Source organism: Schistocerca gregaria, chromosome 3 (genome assembly GCF_023897955.1).
Source record: "Schistocerca gregaria isolate iqSchGreg1 chromosome 3, iqSchGreg1.2, whole genome shotgun sequence".
Taxonomy (NCBI): domain Eukaryota; kingdom Metazoa; phylum Arthropoda; class Insecta; order Orthoptera; family Acrididae; genus Schistocerca; species Schistocerca gregaria.
Window position 1 is genome coordinate 921,037,675 of NC_064922.1, and position 21,853 is coordinate 921,059,527.

At 39.6% G+C, this 21,853-nt stretch overlaps 1 protein-coding gene across 1 annotated transcript in view; it reads right to left on the reverse strand.

Annotated features, from left to right (window-relative positions):
- Positions 1 to 10,412: 10,412 nt before the first annotated feature.
- The window catches only part of LOC126355737 (protein white-like), a 402,551-nt gene continuing 391,110 nt past the window's right edge, over positions 10,413 to 21,853 (reverse strand). Inside the window, exon 13 of the mRNA XM_050006112.1 lies at positions 10,413 to 10,758. Within this exon, the coding sequence (XP_049862069.1) occupies positions 10,654 to 10,758 (105 nt within the window). The 3' untranslated portion in view covers positions 10,413 to 10,653. The remainder of the gene's footprint in view (positions 10,759 to 21,853) is intronic.

Consider the following 21,853-nt stretch of genomic DNA (forward strand, 5'->3'; position numbering starts at 1 on the left):
AAATGTATTACAAAAAATGGAATTCGGAGTAATCAAGAAATAATGAAAGAAATATGTTGCTGAAGAACGAAAATGTATGCTTCCAACACTGTAGATAAGAGGGGGTCAAATCAAAACAAGTTAAAAAATGTGTATTAAATATAAAATAAGTTTACACGATTATAAATATTATTTACTGAACAATAAACAAAAACGTGGAACTATTATTTAATATGAAATAAGATACATGAAATTTATTCAGTTGAATTCAATTAAAAGATATTTGTTCATATGATAATAAGATATTAGTTTTAGAAAATAAAATATATACATTATTGTGTGTCTATTATTTAATTATATATATATATATATATATATATATATATATATATATATATATATATATATATATATAATCTTTTAATGTTTAAAATTTAAAAAAGTGCTGGCACTTGTCATCCAAATAGAATAACAAAAAAAATCACAAACTAAGTGTCCTCTATGTTTAATACTGAAAAATGACTATTTGCTCAAAAATTTGTAGGTGTTAGAATTCAGTATGGTATCGATAATCGAGAGAAATAATAAATTAAATATATAAACCAATTAGAACAAATTTAAAAGAGAAAAAATTATTCCTCTGGGTACAGATTGTTTATGGCAATCAGATTTATTAGAGATGGATTCATGTGATGTAAAAGGAATCCAAAAAAATAAAGCATATAATTATTTATTAACTATAACAGAAGTATCTTCAAACTGAGTTGGGCTATTGTATTTAAAGATAAAACTTGTGAAAATACTGAAGAAGTTTTGAAAAATTTTGAAATTAATTTATACAACCAATTTACAAACAGATATTGAAAACAATTTTGTATAAAAGTTTTAAAGAACTAGTGAAATAGTTTAAATTTAATTATTGTTCAATTTATACAAAAATAGAAATATCTGTTTTTGAACAATTTAATAGTACATGGAGATACCAACTCTCGAAACAATCCCAACTACAAGGTAATTATAAAAATGTAATTATATAATATTTTAATAGAAATATATAGATTTTGCTTCAAAATTAATAGATGAATGTAATAATATAATGCATTCATTAATAAAAATGAAAAACCATGGGAAAAGATTATTTGCAAACAATTTATGCAACAATTTTGAAGATTCTAAACTCAGTTATAAAATATGTGATAAAGTAGGAATAATTAATTCAAATGGAATTTTAGGAAAATGATACACTGGTAACATTTCAAAAGTAATTTATAAAATTTAAAAAGTTACTTGTTCTAATTGAGACACACATTAACTAAGGTATTTTAATGGAGAAGTTAAAGAAGTTTTTCACACACAAGATATACTGGAATTCTTATTATCCAGAAGTATACCTTTTGAATTTGCTATTAGTAAGAATACTGGTATATTTTTTAATTAGTGACATGCTTTAGACAATGCTCATCATAGTTTGGTACCAAAAAATCATGCTGTTTTATAAAAAAAGAATTATTTTATGTACATAATTACCAGGAATTTTTATATTAATTTTTTCTATTCAAATGGAAGGTGTCAATCAATCTTTAAAGCAGTCTGTTCAATGTGTCCAATCTAAGTTTGGTACAAGTTGTAAGTTTCAAAAAACCAATCAATGGTTTTATGTCTCTTGAAATATACAAAAGGCTGATGTAGAACAATGTAGACCACTTTAAGTGAATAACTTAAAATACATAATAAAAACGACATTCTTTGTTTATGTGGGAAAAATGTTTCTAAATATTTTTATCAAAAACATGTAAAACGAATTCTTAGTGATTAGCATTCAAATATATTATTAGCATTTTAAAAATGTTGAAATCATAAAAAATGAAGAAAATGTTAGTTCAAGAAATTAAAAATATAAAGTGTTTTGACAAAAATCCAGCAACAATTCAAATAAAGGCAAAAAATTATTCTAGAAAATATGTGAAAGATAAGAAGTTTAATTCTTTATAAAAGGGTTTTTCTCAAATGTTACAAGAAAATTATAACATAAAATTTGTTTGGAAAGAAACTTCACAAGTGTTATTTGATGAATCCACAAAAATGTTAGTTAACACATACACATTTTACATTGGGGATTATGACAAAAATGTTTCCCAAATTTTATTGAAATAATGAACTTAAAAGAGTATAATGATTGGGAAGAGAAATTTGGACTCAAAGAACATACAACTGGTATGTTTTAACAGAAAATTTATATCTATTACAAGTGAATTTTTAAAATGAGAAATAAAAAATTATTAAATTTTTTAAACGGAAAGTAAAATTATTTATAAATATTAAAAATTTTTGTGTTTAAAAAGATAATTAAGAAATATTATCACTTCTTTTATATATGAGAACTAAAGGAAAGTAGTATTTCATGTGTGAGATCTTCAAAATTTTCAATCTTTTCATCTCTAGTTGTAGCTCCAAAGTTTTCTGTTTTCTTATTTGATGATATAAGGTTCGATTGTACTTAACAAATTTAATTCAATTTCTCCATTTATAGCAATAACATCTTCAGCAATAGTAGATGAACATTGAGACATTATTTTGTATCTTAATAACTGAAAAAGTTTCTGAATTGAGTTGGCTGTTGTAATTGCGTAATGTTAGCCTTTTACATCAACCCACGAACCTAGTTTTATCAAAAATCAACAATTCCTGTATGTGTGAAAACTCTCAATCACAAGGTTTCAGCAAAAATGATATAAGCATTCTTACAGTCACGGCAAAAGTCGACAAATTCAATGTGATTACTCTCTTATATCTCAGTTCTGTTCCAGCAGCAAGCAGTTAAAATAATGGAGTATAGTGGTTGCTTTAAGTGATATTATTCGTTGCTATAACAATATTTATTGGCAGGAACAGTGCTGCAATAAGACTTTATTGTTATTGTAATACCTGCAGCTTACTTTAGACAAGTATTTACTTGATGCTCATGTGTATGACTACAGTGAAGTAGTGCAAGTAGAAGCAGCATGGATGATGATTCTCGTGATTCTAAAATGTCAAATAATGTGCTAATGGAGAAAATCTCGATTGAAGGATAGCTTATGTCGACCTGAAATGCAATGCAAATAGTATAAGAAAGGAATCTATCTTTAAATACAATTGTAGACTTGGAGTGTAACCTTCAAAAGCTAAAGGAATAGAAGAATGTAAAGCTGCTGAAGTCTGCTATCAAAATATTTTGCATTTTAATCATTACATGACACCATTAAATAAAATGGATCAAGGTGAGTTTGCATTAAAATTTCTTAATACTTCTTCATCTCAGGACAGAGTTGTGGTCACTCAAAATGCGAAAAGAAGAAGACAGTGAATTATACCATTGAATGATGAAGTTGCGCCTGTTTGTGCTACCACTTTCCAAGGAGGATCTGGCATGTCAAATAACAGGTTATTGTATTCGGCAAGCACTTTCGGTTAAGTTGGAAGGTTACCAAACAAAGAAGACCAGTCAACAAAAAGGGAAAGGTTTATAAGGAGGTAACTGTTGAATGTGGTAAAAGTTCTCTAACTGCAGAGAGAGACACCATGGAAGGGAGACCTCTATGAGAGCTTATTTGCCTTCAGATCTCACAGTCAATAAAATACTCAAGACATTCTGTGCAGAAAGAAAAAACATTCAGAACCATCATACCGATACATGCTCCACTTGTAAGATTGTTTTATTGGAAATAAAGGCAGAAACATGACTGCAGAAGAAGAATGAACTCCAAACTACACTGTTGTCCAAAATTAAAGCAACAAACGATAATTTTGCAAGGTTGCGTTTATTTTGCCATACAACAATATAAACGTCTGATGGTACAGTAGAAACAATGTAAAGAATTCAGAATGTGAACTACCACAATATGCATAATGATAGACAAAAATATTCTTTATTTTTTACAATTAATTTGTTCGCATACATGTTGGGAAAACTGGTTAATGTGCTAAGTAAGGGTTTTGACCACTTCTGGCAGCAATTTAGCAACGACAACGATGAGGCATGCTGTGAATGATGTCATTAGCCTAATGGTGAGGTAATAATGCCCATTCTTCTTGCAGAATTGCTCACAATCCGTTTGAAGAATGCTGATGTGGTGCAAGCCATCTTCCTAGTGCATCCCAGAAAAGCTCTATAGGATTGAAATCTGAAGAGGGAGCAGACCACGCCATGCATGCAATGTGTTTCTCTTCAAGAAAACATCAACCAACTTTACTCTATGAGGTCGAGCATTATCTACCATCAATACAAAGTCTATGCCCACAGCACCTCTCAACAATCCCAAATATGGTCCCGAGATCTCATTATGATACCTGACAGCAGTTAAACTTCACCGATTCAACCTTTACTATATCATGAAGTGGGGTTCGAGTGGTAAACATCGTCTCTACTCACACCATTAGGGATCATCCTCAATATCAGTCCCTTTCCACAATGTGAGGGACCCGAAATCGTGTTGCATGCTGCCACCAGATGCAAATCCATCAAGAATCACTCTCCAGACTTAATCCGAACTTATCTGTGAAAACAACATTGAACCATTGTGCGACCATCCCGGTGGCATGTAGGCGACTCCACTCTAGACATTACTTTCTGTGAAGATGTGTCAGAAGTAGGCATAAAGCAGGTCTGAACCATAAAAGTCACTCTGCCAAAACATTCTGCACAATGTTTGCCTCGATACAACACGTCCTGCGGAAGCTGCGTGCTCACATGAGCCTGTGGCCATACAGTACCAAGGCGGAACTACTGCGCTCTGACAGCCAAAGAATGGTCCTGTCTTTTGAGCTCACGTGTAGTCGGCCCTACCCTGGCCTTTGGTATACAGTTTCGGTCTCTATAAACTGTCTCACAACATCCGAGAATGAACAGAAATGTGCACATTAAGCTATTGGGCAACATCAGTTTGCCATGGCCCTGCTTCCTTTCTCTCTGTGCCCCCCCCCCCCCCCCCTCTGTGTGTGGTAGGCATCTTCTCTGTGTACATAGCGAGTGTGGTTGTGAAGCTATCCAGCAAACACCACCTTGTTTCATAGGTGCCCTGATGTCATCGTTGGCAATGGTTTCCCATAGACTGGAATGCAATTTTCCGTACAGAGCATGATGGTGTGGACATCTACTTGACATTTTGTATGATTATATCATGCATTAGACACAAGACGGGAAAATAGCGTTGTGTTGTTTTAATTTTGGACACAAGTGTAGACACAGCTTACGTAAGATTCATGCAAAGCGATTCTATTATATAATGAAGAAAGATAATTCTACAGTTATTAAGATGTGCTTTTACATGTAGGAAAATACGCCTGTTCCAAAACTATCAATCAGTGAGGTTTTGTACACCAGACAAGTATGGTTATGCAATCTGTTCATCATGATCCATACTAAGGAGCAAAAAAGGGAAGGCATCGTTGCTTCACCTGGTTGGAAACAGAATCTTCAAGAGGATGCAATCTAGTTGCTTCAGCTTTGCTATACTTTCTTTCTGACTTAGATAAAAACAACTAAATGATGGCCCCAAGACTATACATCTATTCTCAGATTCCTGCATCAGCCAAAATAAAAACAGTTGTATAATGGCGATGATTACAGAATTCTACGAGACAAGCACTAAATTCAATAACAATATTCACTTCTTCCCTGTTTATGGCCTTAGCTATACGCCTCCAGACTGAGTGTTTGATAGAACTGAGACGTTTATAGAATGTGAAACAAAACATCTTATCTCCTAAAGAATATCACGATATTTTAGAAGAGCATGGTACCCTCAAAGTTCTAAATACAGCGTGGACTGTCAAAAATTTAAAATGTAGTGGACGGAAAGCGCTAAAATCCAAGATACAATTGAAAATGAACAGCCAGTATGTCATCTCATACAAGAAAGCAAAAAGATCGTTAACATGTTAGTAAATGATAAATATTGTGGAGATAGTGTACAAGCTGACATCCTGAGACAAAAGAAACCATGCCATCCAACAGTACTAACATCCATCCTTTTACCAATACAGAATGTGGTAAGCAAAGAAAAGAAGAAACATTTGTCTACCTTGCTAAAGTTTCTTGAAATCCACATGATGCAAAGGAGTTTTATTCATATGTCGTAGACGAATAATGTGCAGATGTAAGAGAGAAACCTTCTCAATAACGATGTGATTATGTCCGGCAATACTTTTGTATTATTCATTTTGCACTTCATGCAATGCTAAAAAATTATGTTAAAATAGTTACCATTGCTATATTTGTATTATCCCACTGTCTTTCTTTTATTATTGTATGTATTCTCAATAAAGTCCGAAACTATAGATTAAAAAATGATTATATATATATATATATATATATATATATATATATATATATATATATACGCATTCCACAACAATGCAGGCATATATTAAACACTACAGCACGTAAAAATTAAATGTGGAACAAAATAAATGGACTGAAAGAACGTAATGTCACAAATACCAGCAATAGTTATAAGCACTTACGTGCTTTTGTAAAATACTGGAAAAAATCACACCTCAATATATTGCTATAAAATTAAATTTCATTACCATGGTTTACCAAGAGATCTAAAAATTGCGTAAAAATTCAAATTCTCAAACGTATCCATGTAGGTATAAACAGGAAAACTTGTTTTAATGAAAAACTGTAGCTGTTGAATTTATCGAGTTTTGAAAAAATGCTCCTCACTTTCAGATTACCGCAAAATTTGAGGCTGTGAGGGGATTTCCATCATCTATCATCCAGAGACGAATTATGGCAACATGTTAGACCTTCTCTGTCACAAGGGACCAATAAGAACCGTCTGCATGCAGCACGATTTTAAACAAGTGTGCATCTCATGACGCTAACACTCATATCACGACACCTCCAAGGCAAGGCGGGTCTGGTGTCTTGGAGGGGCCGACTGGAGAGTAGGAAGGTGCTCTGTCCTCAGAGAGGAGAGTAGGTTGTGTCTGTTCTACGCGTGTGAGGCTTAGACCTGTTGGGGTGCCTATTCTAGAGTGCATTCACCACGAAGCATGGGTCTCTTCTCAGGCGAGTGAGGGACCATCAGTTACAACACGCACTCAGATATGTTGTTACAGCAGTATAAAAAAAACAGTGCCCGATACACTGTACGGGTTTATAATCTTCATGCTGGTGCCAATTCTTCAACAGGAAGGTAATGTGCTTTTTCAACAGGACAGTGCACGCCCACCTACGGATGTTGCGACGCAAGGCGATCTTCGTGGCGTAAAAAACTGCTCTGACCTTCAAAATCACAAGGTTTCTAACTAACTGGACAAGTATTACACATGATGGCGTGGGACCCAACTCGCCATCCAGACCCTGCAAGAACCATTGCTGAACTGCAACAAAAGGTGCAAGACGTTTGCGACACTCTATCGCATGATGGTGCTCGGCACATTTCTGACTATCTGCATTTGAGAATAATCGCCTGCAATGCTGACAGAGGGAGGTTCACTGAGTGTTGATGTGGTTACTTGGACACATTACTTTGACATCTGTAATTCATGTATTATGAATCTGTTATCTTACACTCATACAAACTACCTGTTACATCTGTTCTCAGTAAGTTTATCTTGTACTTGAGAGTCTAGCATTTTCTCCCGTCACTATATCTTTATTAAAGATGATATTAGCACCATTGTGCTAGATAATGTCACTATGTCAAACACAAAGAGTGTAGGAAACACGTTGAGGTGAGAAAAATCATGCTATACCTCCTAATACAATGTCGGCATAGAGCAGCAACTAAAGAGACAACGCCTCATCAGGTTGTCTGAAGTCCCTTGCAACAATACTGAGCCATCCTGCGCCTATAGCAATACATAACTGCGAATGTGTTGCCAGTGCAAGATTTTGTGCGCGATCTGCCCTCTCGATTATGTCCCATAAATGTTCGATGAGATTTGTGTGGGGAGATGTGGGTTGCCAAATCACTCCCTAGAACTGTTCAGAAAGTTGTTCGAACCAATTACGAACAATTGTGGACTGGTGACACGTTTGGGAACATGAAGTAGACGAATGGCTGCAAATGGTCTGCAAGTAACCGATCAATTCGATTTCCAGTCAATGATCGGTTCAGTTGGAGCAGAGAATCCAGTCCAATCCATGTCAACAAAGACCACGCCATTATAAAGCCACTACCAGCTTGCACAGTGTCTCATTGAATTTTGGGTCCATGGTTTCGTAGGGCCTGAGCCACACTCGAACCCTACCATCAACTCTTACCAGCGAAGTCAGCACTCATCTGACCAGGCCACGGTTTGCCAGTCATCTAGGGTATAAATGAAATGATCACAACACCAGGAGAGGCGCTGTGGGCAATGTCGTGCTGTTAGCAAAACCACACACGTCGGTCGTCTTCTGCCATAGCCCTTTATCGTTAAATTTCTCTGCATCGTCCTAACGGATACATTCAGTTACGTCCCACATTGAACTCTGCTGATATTTCACACCGCGTTGCTTGTCTGTTACCATTTACCACAACACGCAATCGCCGCTGCACTCAGTTGTTAAGGAAGGCCATTGGCCACTGCGTTGTCCATGGTGAGAGGTACTGCTTGAAATTTGGTATTCGTCCCAAACTTTTGACATTATGGACCTCAGAATATAGAATTCTCTAACCATTCTCGAAATTAAATATTTCATACATCTAGCTCTATCTACAGGGTGTTTCAAAAATGCCCGGTATATTTAAAACGGCAATAAAAAGTAAACGAGCAGCGACTGAAAAACACTGATTGTTGCAATATGCTTGGGACAAAAGTACATTTTCAGGCGGGTAAACTTTCGAAATTACAGTAGTTACAATTTTCAACAACAGATGGCGCTGCAAGTGATGTGAAAGATATAGAAGACAACGCAGTCTGTGGGTGCGCCATTCTGTACGTCGTCTTTCTGCTGTAAGCGTGTGCTGTTCACAACGTGCAAGTGTGCTGTGGACAACATGGTTTATTCCTTAGAACAGATCATTTTTCTGGTGTTGGAATTCCACCGCCTAGAACACAGTGTTGTTGCAACAAGACGAAGTTTTCAACGGAGATTTAATGTAACCAAAGGACCGAAAAGGGATACAATAAGGGATCTGTTTGAAAAATGTCAACGGACTGGGAACGTGACGGATGAACGTGCTGGAAAGGTAGGGTGACCGCATACGGCAACCACAGACGGCAACGCGCAGCTAGTGCAGCAGGTGATCCAACAGCGGCCTCGGGTTTCCGTTCGCCGTGTTGCAGCTGCGGTCCAAATGACGCCAGCGTCCACGTATCGTCTCATGCGCCAGAGTTTACACCTCTATCCATACAAAATTCAGACGTGGCAACCCCTCAGTGCCGCTACCATTGCTGAAAGAGGGATATTCGCTAACGATATAGTGCACAGGATTGATGACGGCGATATGCATGTGGGCAGCATTTGGTTTACTGACGAAGCTTATTTTTACCTGGACGGCTTCGTCAATAAGCAGAACTGGCGCATATGGGGAACCGAAAAGCCCCATGTTGCAGTCCCATCGTCCCTGCATCCTCAAAAAGTACTGGTCTGGGCCGCCATTTCTTCCAAAGGCATCATTGGCCCATTTTTCAGATCCGAAACGATTACTGCATCACGCTATCTGGACATTCTTCGTGAATTTGTGGCGGTACAAACTGCCTTAGACGACACTGCAAACACCTCGTGGTTTATTCAAGATGGTGCCCGGCCACATCGCACGGCCGACGTCTTTAATTTCCTGAATGAATATTTCGGTGATCGTGTGATTGCTTTGGGCTATCCGAAACATACAGGAGGCAGCGTGGATTGGCCTCCCTATTCGTCAGACATGAACCCCTGTGACTTCTTTCTGTGGGGACAGTTGAAAGACCAGGTGTACCGCCAGAACCCAGAAACAATTGAACAGCTGAAGCAGTACATCTCATGTGCATGTGAAGCCATTCCGCCAGACACGTTCTCAAAGGTTTCGGGTAATTTCATTCAGACTACGCCATATTATTGCTACGCATGGTGGATATGTGGAAAATATCGTACTATAGAGTTTCCCAGACTGCAGCGCCATCTGTTGTTGACAATTGTAATTACTATAATTTCGAAAGTTTGTCTACCTGAAAATGTACTGTTGTCCAAAGCATATTGCAACAAACGGTGTATTTCTATCGCTGCTCGTTTAGTTTGTATTGCCGTTTCAAATATACCGGTCATTTTTTAAACACCCTGTATCATTCTGCTTTGACAATCTGTGAAATTCTGTCGTGCGTCCATTAACAACAACGAAACCTTTGCACGTGAATAGAAATGACAGCTCCGCCAATACACTGTCCTCTTGCAGCTCGTGTACGTGATAACTACAGCCATCTGCATTTGTGCATACCGCTGTCTCATGATTTTTGTCACCTCAGTGTACCATTGGAAAATCGAAAACACGATCACAGTGTGTAAAGTGAGCTCCCATTCAGTTTTTATTGCAAATAAGTGTCAGGATCTGTGTGTGTACAGTACTTTTTATCAAAATACAGTTCATACACGGAATGTGCCATGGTGGCAGCTTTGGCCGCCCCAGTCCACACGTGACAGCACAGAAGCCAGTCACAGTGCTGGTATCGCCGCAGTGATGCAGCTGGCGCAGGTGGTCGTCAGGTTTCCTTCATCTCTCAGCTGCAGCCGCGCTTCGCCCTCAGCGTCAGGATGAGCACTGCCAACAGCCTGAAGCTGACCACCAGGCACACCAGGCCGATGATGTCGCATATGAAGTCTCCCTGCAAATATATCCAAGTAACATGCTCTGAAGTCTTTCAGTGAGCATAAGTCTATCAGCACAGATTAACATAGTAATCTTCTCAGTATGAGCAGTCTCAGCAGTGGGCACCCCAGGTATGTGGTAGCGACAGACCTCTGGAAGACAGAGGAGCTCTTATACACAACTATTGTGCCTTGTACTTGTGATTTAGGTTTGCATTAGCTGATCAGTGCTGGCCAGACTGCCTTGATTATCTGTGTGGAACACATCTGAGGAGGAAAGTTGTTTATCTGTGGCGAGGGTGAGCTATGAAAGAAAGAGGATCGTTGGTTGAGAGGGGAGAGGGCGGACGCACGGGGACGGAAAGACACTGGACTTATGAGGAAAGAGCGGCGCCAAAGTGCGCCGGTGTGTACTCGATGGAAGCTGCACTGGCAAGAGTGGTTAACTTCGTCCACGGAGAAAGTAAGAAGTACGTTGACTAAAGGCAGAAATCAGCGCATGTGACGTCTCTCAGGTGGCCATACTCATGAAGCGTTGCTGCAGGAGCCGGGGTAGGGGAAAATTTACAGAGGTACTGTCATTCGTCGTCTTGGTCGAACATTAACTTTCATTCCGTCAGTATCGCATTGCTTATATTAGTAGTTAAAGCCTTTTTTGTGCGAATTGTGCAGTCTTTGACTTAGACACTAAATGGTTACCTGAGTGTGTAGTGCTGAAGACGTTCGTGAAGTGGGTGTTGTCACTAAATACGGAATTGGTTGACGATCGCTTGTGCCTGGTTGTTTATTAATCGCATCGCATGTGGGAACTGTAGTGTCATGTGGCTGCAGTGTAAGCTGTTAGCCTTTAAATTTTTTTAATTCTGACCTCTGATACTATACATTTTCAGGTGTAAGAGCTGTCATTCTCCTATGTTTATGTGGACTGAGGTAGACGGATGAAGCATACTGTTAGGCTAGGTGTGTGATGGGGCACCGGACCTGAAGCAACAGTACGTTACTACAAGGGAAGCCATGGTCCATTTCTAATCGCATCAAAACGAATGTTAGTGAATATTAATATCATATGGTTACCTCTGAGTCTCCCGTAACTCCTAAACAAAATTTATATACTCACCTGTATATTTTCGTATGTCGACTTGGTAGCTGGTTTGACTATGCATATTCTGCCTCATGAGTAAGTGTGGAGAGGAGGCAGTTTATTATTGGTTTATGATTAAAGTAATTGAAATTTCTAAGAAAAACAATAATTCAAAGACTTGTATAAAAGGTACCATTTTTACGATAGTTGAAATGTAAATACACATCAAAAACACGTTTTGCATCACCGCAGTTCCCAGAATTCCTGAAGATAGACGTTGACTGTGGATATTGTGTCAAAGAAACAATCCCTTTGCGTGTTCAGAGATGTCACTAAACCCGCCCAAAGATGTAAACAACCATGGATGAGCAGCGCCTATTAGACGGAAGGGTTCTGACAGCCGATCAGTTACAGTCATTCCACTAGGACGGGGGTACACGGCTCGTGTTGTCTGTAGTTTAACGGTGCCTAGACAGTCAATACCGCGGTTCGATTGCGTCCGCACTGTTACTTTGTGCCAGGAAGGGCTCTCAACCAGGGAAGTGTTCAGGCGTCTGGGAGTGAACTAAAGCGATTTTGTTCGGACATTGAGGAGATACAGAGAGACAGGAACTGTCGAAGATATGCCTCCCTCGGGTCGCCAAAGGGCTGCTACTGCAGTGGTTAACCGATGCCTACGGATTATGGCTCGGAGGAACCCTAACAGCAACGCCACCATGTTGAGTAATGCTTTTTGTGCAGCCACAGGACGTCGTGTTAAAACTCAAACTGTGTGGGTCAGGCTGCATGATGCGCAACTTCACTCCCGAAGTCCATGGTGAGGTCCGTCTTTGAAACCACGACACCATGCAGCGTAGTACAATATGCCGAATGGACCGCTCAGAATTGAGATCACGTTCTCTTCAGCGATGAGTGTCACATACGCCTTCAACAAGATAATCGTCGGAGACGTGTCTGAAGGCAACTCGGTCAAGATGAACGCCTTAGACACACTGTCCAGAGACTGCAGCAAGGTGGAAATTCCCTGCCATTTTGGAGTGGCATTATTTGCGGCCGAAGTGCGCCGCTGGTGAACATGGAATGCGCCATAGCGACTGTACGATACTACCAACCGGTTGTGCAACCATAGTGGCAGCATACTGGCGCAGCCATCGACTTCATCGACGACAAATAGCACCCCCATTTGTACGTCTTGTGAATTACGTCCTTCAGGATAACGACATCAAAAAATGGTTCAAATGGCTCTGAGCACTATGGGACTTAACTGCTGTGGTCATCGGTCCCCTTAAACTTAGAAATACTTAAACCTAACTAACCCAAGGACATCACACACATCCATGCCCGAGGAAGGATTCGAACCTGCCACCGTAGGTGGAACACGTGAGGCAATACTGACCTTACGACTTATCTTAGAAGAAAGATTAAGGAAAGGCAAACCTACGTTTCTAGCATTTGTAGACTTAGAGAAAGCGTTTGACAATGATGACTGGAATACTCTCTTTCAAATTCTAAAGGGGACAGGGGTAAAATACAGGGAGAGAAAGGCTATTTACAATTTGTACAGAAACCAGATGGCAGTTACAAGAGTCGAGGGACATGAAAGGGAAGCAGTGGTTGGGAAGGGAGTAAGACAGGGTTGCAGCCTCTCCCCGATGTTATTCAATCTGTATATTGAGCAAGCAGTAAAGGAAACAAAAGAAAAATTCGGAGTAGGTATTAAAATCCATGGAGAAGAAATAAAAACTTTGAGGTTCGCCGATGACATTGTAATTCTGTCAGAGACAGCACAGGACTTGGAAGAGCTGTTCAACGGAATGGACAGTGTCTTGAGAGGAGTATGTAAGATGAACATCAACAAAAGCAAAACGAGAATTATGGAATGTAGTCGAATTAAGTCGGGTGATGCTGAGGGAACTAGATTAGCAAATGAGACACTTAAAGTAGTAAAGGAGTTTTGCTATTTTTGGAGCAAAATAACTGATGATGGTTGAAGTAGAGAGAATATAAAATGGAGACTGGCAATGGCAAGGAAAGCTTTTCTGAAGAAGAGAAATTTGTTAACATCGAGAATAGATTTAAGTGTCAGGAAGTCATTTGTGAAAGTATTTGTATGGAGTGTAGCCATGTATGGATGTGAAAAATGGACGATAAATAGTTTGGACAAGAAGAGAATAGAAGCTTTCGAAATGTGGTGCTACAGAAGAATGCTGAAGATTAGATGGGTAGATCACGTAACTAATGAGGAAGTATTGAATAGGATTGGGGAGAAGTGTAGTTTGTGGCACATCTAGACCAGAAGAAAGGATCGGTTCGTAGGACATGTTCTGAGGCATCAAGGGATCACCAATTTAGTATTGGAGGGCAGCGTGGACGGTAAAAATCGTAGAGGGAGAACAAGAGATGAATACACTAAGCAGACTCAGAAGGACTGGGAGATGAAGAAGCTTGCACAGGATAGAGTAGCATGGAGAGCTGCATCAAACCAGTGTCAGGACTGAAGACAACAACAACAACAACCGTAGCGGTGGCGGTTCCAGACTGTAGCACCTAGAACTGCTCGTCCACTCCTGAGGGCATAATGATATCCCTCTACTAGATTGGCCAACATGTTCTTCAAACATGAACCCTATCGAACATGGATGGGATAGAATGAAAAGGGCTGTTTATGGACAAATTGACCTACCAATCACTCTGAGGGAGTTGAGGAGTGGGACAATCTGGATGAATAGTGTCTTGATGAATTTGTGGATAGTATGCAACGATGAATACAGGCATGCATTAGTGCTAGAGGGCGTGCTATTGGGTATTAGAGGTACCGGTGTATTCAGCAATCTGGACCACCACCTCTGAGGATCTCGCTGTATGGTGGTACATTATGCAATATGTTGTTTTCAAGAGCAATAAATATGGTGGAAATGATGTTTATGTTGATCTACATTCCAATTTTCTGTACCGGTTCCGGAGCTCTCAGGACCGAAGTGATGCAAAACTTTTTTTTATATATGTGTAGTATGGGTTGGTTCCATAATACCTTGTTTTAAATATTACTTTCCTTAAGGAAATAATTTCATTGGTGGTACTTACGCTGTACTGGATAATTTTGTTGGATTATTAGTGACCAAAATTAGTGTACCTATGTACTTTTAAATTAATGTTTAAAGTTTTAAGGTTGCCTCTACCCATTCAGTCACTCCACCCTTTTCCATTGTGTCCCAGATACCTGTAAGACTACCACGATTTCATTTTATGTACCTGGGGTCCTCTTGTACGGAATCATTGATGCGTGAATGTATGCATGAGATTAGTCTGAAGTTTTCGCTGTTAACTTGAACCTGTTAAATGGAACGGTAGCCCCCCCCCCCCCCCCCCCCATCTTGAGATGATGTAGGATCAGAGCACAGAGATTTGCCGAAATCGATAAGTTACGCCAGTTTTCCCGATTGAGACGTTAGGCTGGTAAGTGGCCACAACGTCCCACACTCGGTTTTTCACATTCGAGCTCCCTCCCGCGACCGGTTCGAAGAAATCGGCCAGTGCCAGCCAATATAAACGGATATGCTCTTGCCAACACACCGCCTAGCTATTAGATTGAGGTATTCGGATTCTGAGTTACCATAATACTTGATGCCCATTTTTAACTGTATGACTGATGTTGGGGGGAATTTACTGTGGTCCTTTTTCTAATACTCGACATTTTCAAGTAAAACGACTTCCATGACGGCACTTTGTTCTGATCCGAAGAGTCATCGTATGCACTAGTAGTAAAGTATGGTGATGCCTTTCTGACTTTTTACCAACAACATTCTTTCTGAGTTTGTTTGGTTTGTGTAGCGTTAATTACCTTTTTGCCACTGTGTAACGTCATTCCAATTATGTCATATTAGAGGCTTGTATGTTTGTTTATTGGCTTCCCACGTGAAGTGTACGGGATCAGAGTCTTCCGCCTGTCCAGTAAATAACGGATTCGTGTGCCTTCAGCGCTTATTTAACGACTTATCTCTTCATAAATGTTAATAGAGATGTCTCAACCTCTGTATAAGAGGAATGTTTAATCATGACCACCACGTATAATCGCGAATCCGTGACACTAGATTTTACTGTAATATTGAGTTATTAAATATTTGTCATCCCTTTGAATAAATTCAGAATAAATTTTACGAACATCTACATCGTTTTTGGATACCGCGATTGCTCCCAAACTGTGCGGAACCCAAGTAGAAAGAAGAGCACGTATTCGCAACTGGCAAGTTAGTGGCTAAGATTATTTCCTAATAGAACATACGTGACTGTCCACGCCACACCTACTTATAACAGTTTTCAACCTTAATGTCACCTGTTATTTCTCGATTACTTTCTATTGACTATGGCCCTCTCTTACTACTTAATATGGATTGATATGCCCCGTATCTATATGTTACAGTATTTTCTAAAAACTTTTATACCGTTTAATATTTTTAGAAACTGGAGGCCACCTTTTGTTCACTGTACGATTTGTGTGGTTATTGGTCGTGCTGAATAATTTTGCCTTTCTGTTATTTAGCATGTGAATTAATTCCAGTAGTCTTTTGATGTCTCTCCGTTCATTGTTTCACGGTTTGTCTCACATTTCTGCTGGGATATGGGCACTTAGGTGACTTAGTCTATCAACATTTCAGTATCAACGGACCACGTGCATTAAGAATCATCAGCAGCAGAAACATCTTGGTCGGTTATTTGTACCGTTAAAAACGTATAGTTCTCGTGCGTTTCAATTAAATATTCCAACGTATTTACACAATCTAAGACATGAAAGAAGGAGACGACTCATCACGAAGAAATTAATCCGAATGAGATGGTAATCGGTAGATGTGATATAGATGCACAGACAAACACATGGTTACAATTTCAGAAAAAAATGCATGTTTCATTCAACAACGTGTTGGCCCACCTGTTTCATTTATTCAGGCAGGCTTAGTATTGATAGACAGAGTTGTTGAATGTCTTTCTAAGGGATACTTCTGAGGCATATAGTGCCAGATTCTGTCCAATTTGCGCTTTAGATCGTGAAAATCCCGAAATAGTTGGAGATGTCGGGCGACAGTCTGGCTGACATCCCCCACTGTCCAGGCCGAAGACCTCTCTGGAGGCACTCTGGACAGCCGTGGGACATCAACCTGACTGTTGCTCGCCGTACTGTCCAACAACCAGTAGTGGTGGTCTGGGATGCCACTTGTTATCATAGGAGAACCCCTTTGGTTGTCATCCGCAGCAAGGTTTCAGCACAGTTGTGTTGTTCATCGACGAAATTCTAGACCCCGTTTTGTTGCCCTTCGTGGCAATCCATCCCTGCTTACATTTCCGCAAGATAATGCTGATCCGCTCATGGCCATTTCTGCGTCTTGTCTTCGTGATTGTCAAACCTTACCGTGCCAACAAGGTTGCTGCATCTCTTTGCAACCGTAAAGTTTGGAGTATTACGAGCTGCCCTCCAAACTGCTCGCGATTCTAGCAATATAATGCACCAATTGGACAGAATTTGGCACAATATACTATAAAAGGATATCCAACTACTCAGTCGGCGTGAAGGCCAAGATATGCTTGCAGAGGGGCTGGAGGTGGTCCAACGCGTTGTTGACTTACTCAATGTGAAGCTCGTCTTTTGAATAAATCATCCAATTTTTCTGAAATTTTTAACATTTGTTTCGCGGTACATGTGCATCACATCTACTGATTATCACTCCATTCGGTCAATTCCTTCGTGGTGTGTCGTCTTTTTACTCTTCTTGGGGAACCAGTTCAGAGAGATTGTTTGTAAGGAAAACATGTGAAATAAAAGATAATTCTAAACTTTAGGGGCGTGCTACTGTCTGTGTTGTTGCACGCAAACACTTGTTATATACGAGGGTGGCATTTCCAACATTCCCCGTGAACGGCGTACATATTTTCAGTGCTGCAGGTAATAGAAGCAAACCCATTAAAGGTCAAGTTCTATTGCAGTTTAGAATCATTGAAGACGAGTATGAGCAGAGCGTATTAATTGATGGATCCGTTAATGTCAGATTAGCTCTTGGAATCTATTGGTTGACTGAAATAAGATGCAGTATTCAATTTGAAAAGGGTTGCCTGCGGACGAGAGTAAGTAATGTCGAAAAGGAGATAACGTTTAAAGGATTTATTAATGAAGAACATAAGGGCGCTGCGTGCTTGAAGATGAGGTTAATGCGTTTCCAAGGAGACGAGGATCTGGCGACTTATGATGATTCCGAGGAAGATCCTGCACTGTGAGAGAAGAATAATGATGAAGATGCTGTGACTGGCATTCCAATCAAGATTCAGATGTCAGTGAACTTGACGAAAGTAGAAGAAAAGAAGCAAGCCCAAGATAAAATAGTAAAATCTATCACATACAAGGCTGGACATCTGATCCTAATTTGGACACATACGAAGTCATCTACTGTGAATGAGGACATAAATAGTTCAAACATTATTACAAAGGACCATTCAAGATTAGAAATCTGGTTCCCCAGAATCCAGTGGAGGTAGAAGTGATTGTTGTTGTTGTTATTGTTGTTGTTGTTGTGGTCTTCAGTCCTCAGACTGGCATGATGCAGCTCTCTCCATGCCACTCTATCCTGTGCAAGCTCCTTCATCTCCCAGTACCTGCCGCAACCTACGTCCTTCTGAATCTGCTTAGTGTATTCATCTCTTGGTCTCCCTCTACGATTTCTACCCTCCACGCTGCCCTCCAATACTGAATTGGTTATCCCTTGATGCCTCAGACCATGTCCTACCAACATATCCCTTCTTATCGTCAAGTCGTGCAGCAAACTTCTCCATAATCATATTCAATATTTCCTCATTAATTATGTGATCTACCCATCTAATCTTCAGCATTCTTCTGTAGCACCACATTTCAAAAGCTTCTATTCTCTTCTTATCCAAACTATTTATCGTCCATGTTTCACTTCCATACATGGCTACACTCCATACAAATACTTTCAAAAATGGCTTCCTGACACTTAAATCTATACTCGATGTTAAGCAATTTCTCTTCTTCAGAAACGCTTTTCTTGCAATTCCCAGCCTACATTTTATATCCTCTGTACTTCGACGGTCATCAGTTATTTTGCTCCCCAAATAGCAAACTTCCTTTACTACTTTAAGTGTCTCATTTCCTAATATAATTCCCTCAGGATCACCCGACTTAATTCGACTACATTCCATTATCCTCGTTTTGCTTTTTATTGATGTTCATCTTATATCCTCCTTTCAAGACACTAACCATTTCGTTCAACTCCTCTTCCAAGGCCTTTACTGTCTCTGACAGAATTACAATGTCATCGGCGAACCTCAAAGTTTTTATTTCTTCTCCATGGATTTTAGTACCTACTCCGAATTTTTCTTTTGTTTCCTTCACTGCTTGCTCAATATACAGATTGAATAACATTGGGAAGAGACTGAAACCCTGCCTCACTCCCTTACCAACCACTGCTTCCCTTTCGTGCCCGTCGACTCTTATAACTGCCATCTGGTTTCTGTACAAATTGTAAACAGCCTTTCGCTCCCTGTATTTCACCCCTGCCACCTTTAGAATTTGAAAGAGAGTATTCCGGTCAACATTGTCAAAAGCTTTCTCTAAATCCAGAAATGCTAGAAATGTAGGTCTTCCTTTTCTTAGTATTTTTTCTAAGTCATAAGGTCAGTATTGTCTCACGTGTTCCAACATTTCTACGGAATCCAAACTGATCTTCCCCGATGTCAGCTTCTACCAGTTTTTCCATTTGTCTCTAAAGAACTTCGCGTTAGTACTTTGCAGCAGTGACTTATTAAACTGATAGTTCTATAATTTTCACATCTATCAACACCTGATTTCTTTGGGATTGGAATTATTATATTCTTCTTGAAGTCTGAGGATATTTCGCCTGTTTCATACATCTTGCGCATCAGAGGGTAGAGTTTTGTCAGGATTGGCTCTCCCAAGGCCGTCAGTAGTTCTAATTGAATGTTGTTTACTCTGGTCTCCTTGTTTCAACTCAGGTCTTTCAGTGCTCTATCAAACTCTTTACGCAGTATCCTATCTCCGATTTCATTTTCATCTATGTCCTCTTCCATTTCCATAATATTGTCCTTAAGTGCATCGCCAATCTGCTTTCCCTTCTTTGCTTAAAACTGAGTTTCCATCTGAGCTCTTGACGTTCATGCAAGTGGTCCTCTTTTCTCCAAAGGTCTCTTTATTTTTCCTGTAGGCAGTATCTATTCTTACCCCTAGTGAGATAAGCCTCTACATCCTTACATTTGTCCTCTAGCCATCCCTGCCTAGCCATTTTGCACTTTCTGTCGATTTCATTTTTGAGACGTTTGTATACCTTTTTGCCTGCTTCATTTACTGCATTTTTATATTTTCTCCTTTCATCAATTAAATTCAATATTTCTTCTGTTACCTAAGGATTTCTACTAGCCCTCGTCTTTTTACCTATTTTATCCTCTGCTGCCTTCGCTACTTCATCCCTGAAAGCTACTTATTCTTCTTCTACTGTATTTCTTTCCCCTATTTCTGTCAAATGTTCCCTTATGTTCTCCCTGAAACTCTGTACAACCTCTGGTTCTTTCGGTTTATCCAGGTCCCATCTCCTTAAATTCCCACCATTTTACAGTTTCTTTAGTTTTAATCTACAGTTCATAACCAATAGATTGTGGTCAAAGTCCACATCTGCCCCTGGACATGTCTTACAGTTTAAAACCTGGTTCCTAAATCTCTGTCTTGCCATTATATAATATATCTGATACCTTTTAGTATCTTCAGGCTTCTTCCATGTATACAGCCTTCTTTTATGATTCTTGAACCAAGTGTTAGCTATGATTCAGTTGTACCCTGTGCAAAATTCTACCAGCCATCTTCCTCTTTCATTTCTTAGCCCTAATCCATATTCACCTTCTATGTTTCCTTCTCTTCCTTTTGCTACTACCGAATTCCAGTCACCCATGACTATTAAATTTTCGTCTCCCTTCACTGTCTGAATAATTTCTTTTATTTCATCATACATTTCTTCTTTTTCTTCATCTGCAGAGCTAGTTGGCATATAAACTTGTACTATTATAGTAGGCGTGGGTTTCATATCTATCTGTGCCACAATAATGTGATCAGTATGCTGTTTGTAGTAGCTTACCTGCATTCCAATTTTCCTATTCATTATTAAACCTACTCCTGCATTACCCCTGTTTGATTTTATGTTTATAACCCTATACTCACCTGACCAGAAGTCTTGTTCCACCTGCTACCGATCGTCATTAGTTCCCACTATATCTAACTTTAACCTATCCATTTCCCTTTTTAAATTTTCTTACTTACCTGCCCAATTAAGGGATCTGACATTCCAAGCTCCGATCCATAGAAGGCCAGTTTACTTTCTCCTGATAACGACACCCTCTTGAGTTGTCCCCGCCCGGAAATCCGAATGGGGGACTATTTTACCTACAGAATATTATTTCCCAAGAGGACGCCATCATCATTTAACCATAGAGTAAAGCTGCATGCCCTTGGGAAAAACTACAGCCGTAGTTTCCCCTTGCTTTCAGCCGTTCGCAGTACCAGCACGGCAAGGCCATTTTGGTTAGTGTTACAAGGCCAGATCAGTCAACCATCGAGGCTGTTGCCCCTGCAACAACTGAAGAGGCTGCAGCCCCTCTTCACGAGCCACACATTTGTCTGGCCTCTCAACAGATACCCCTCCATTGTGGTTGCACCAACGATATGGCTACCTGTATTGCTGAGGCACGCGAGCCTCCCCACCAACGACAAGGTCCATGGTTGATGGGGGTGGGGAGGGGGGGTAGAAATGATTAAATCTGGCAAATATCATAGCCTACAAAATGTTGAGAACATTAAGTTGGCTAAGTGTCCTGAACTATTACATGGAAGTGTCAATTATTGAACCGTGTTTAGTTATAAATATGCTATGTTAGTGATGGAAAACCTTTGGACAATGGTTGGTGGCTATTGCGAGATGTTGAAGACTGTAGTCGGTAGCTGCAATGAGTGCATTTTATTCTCT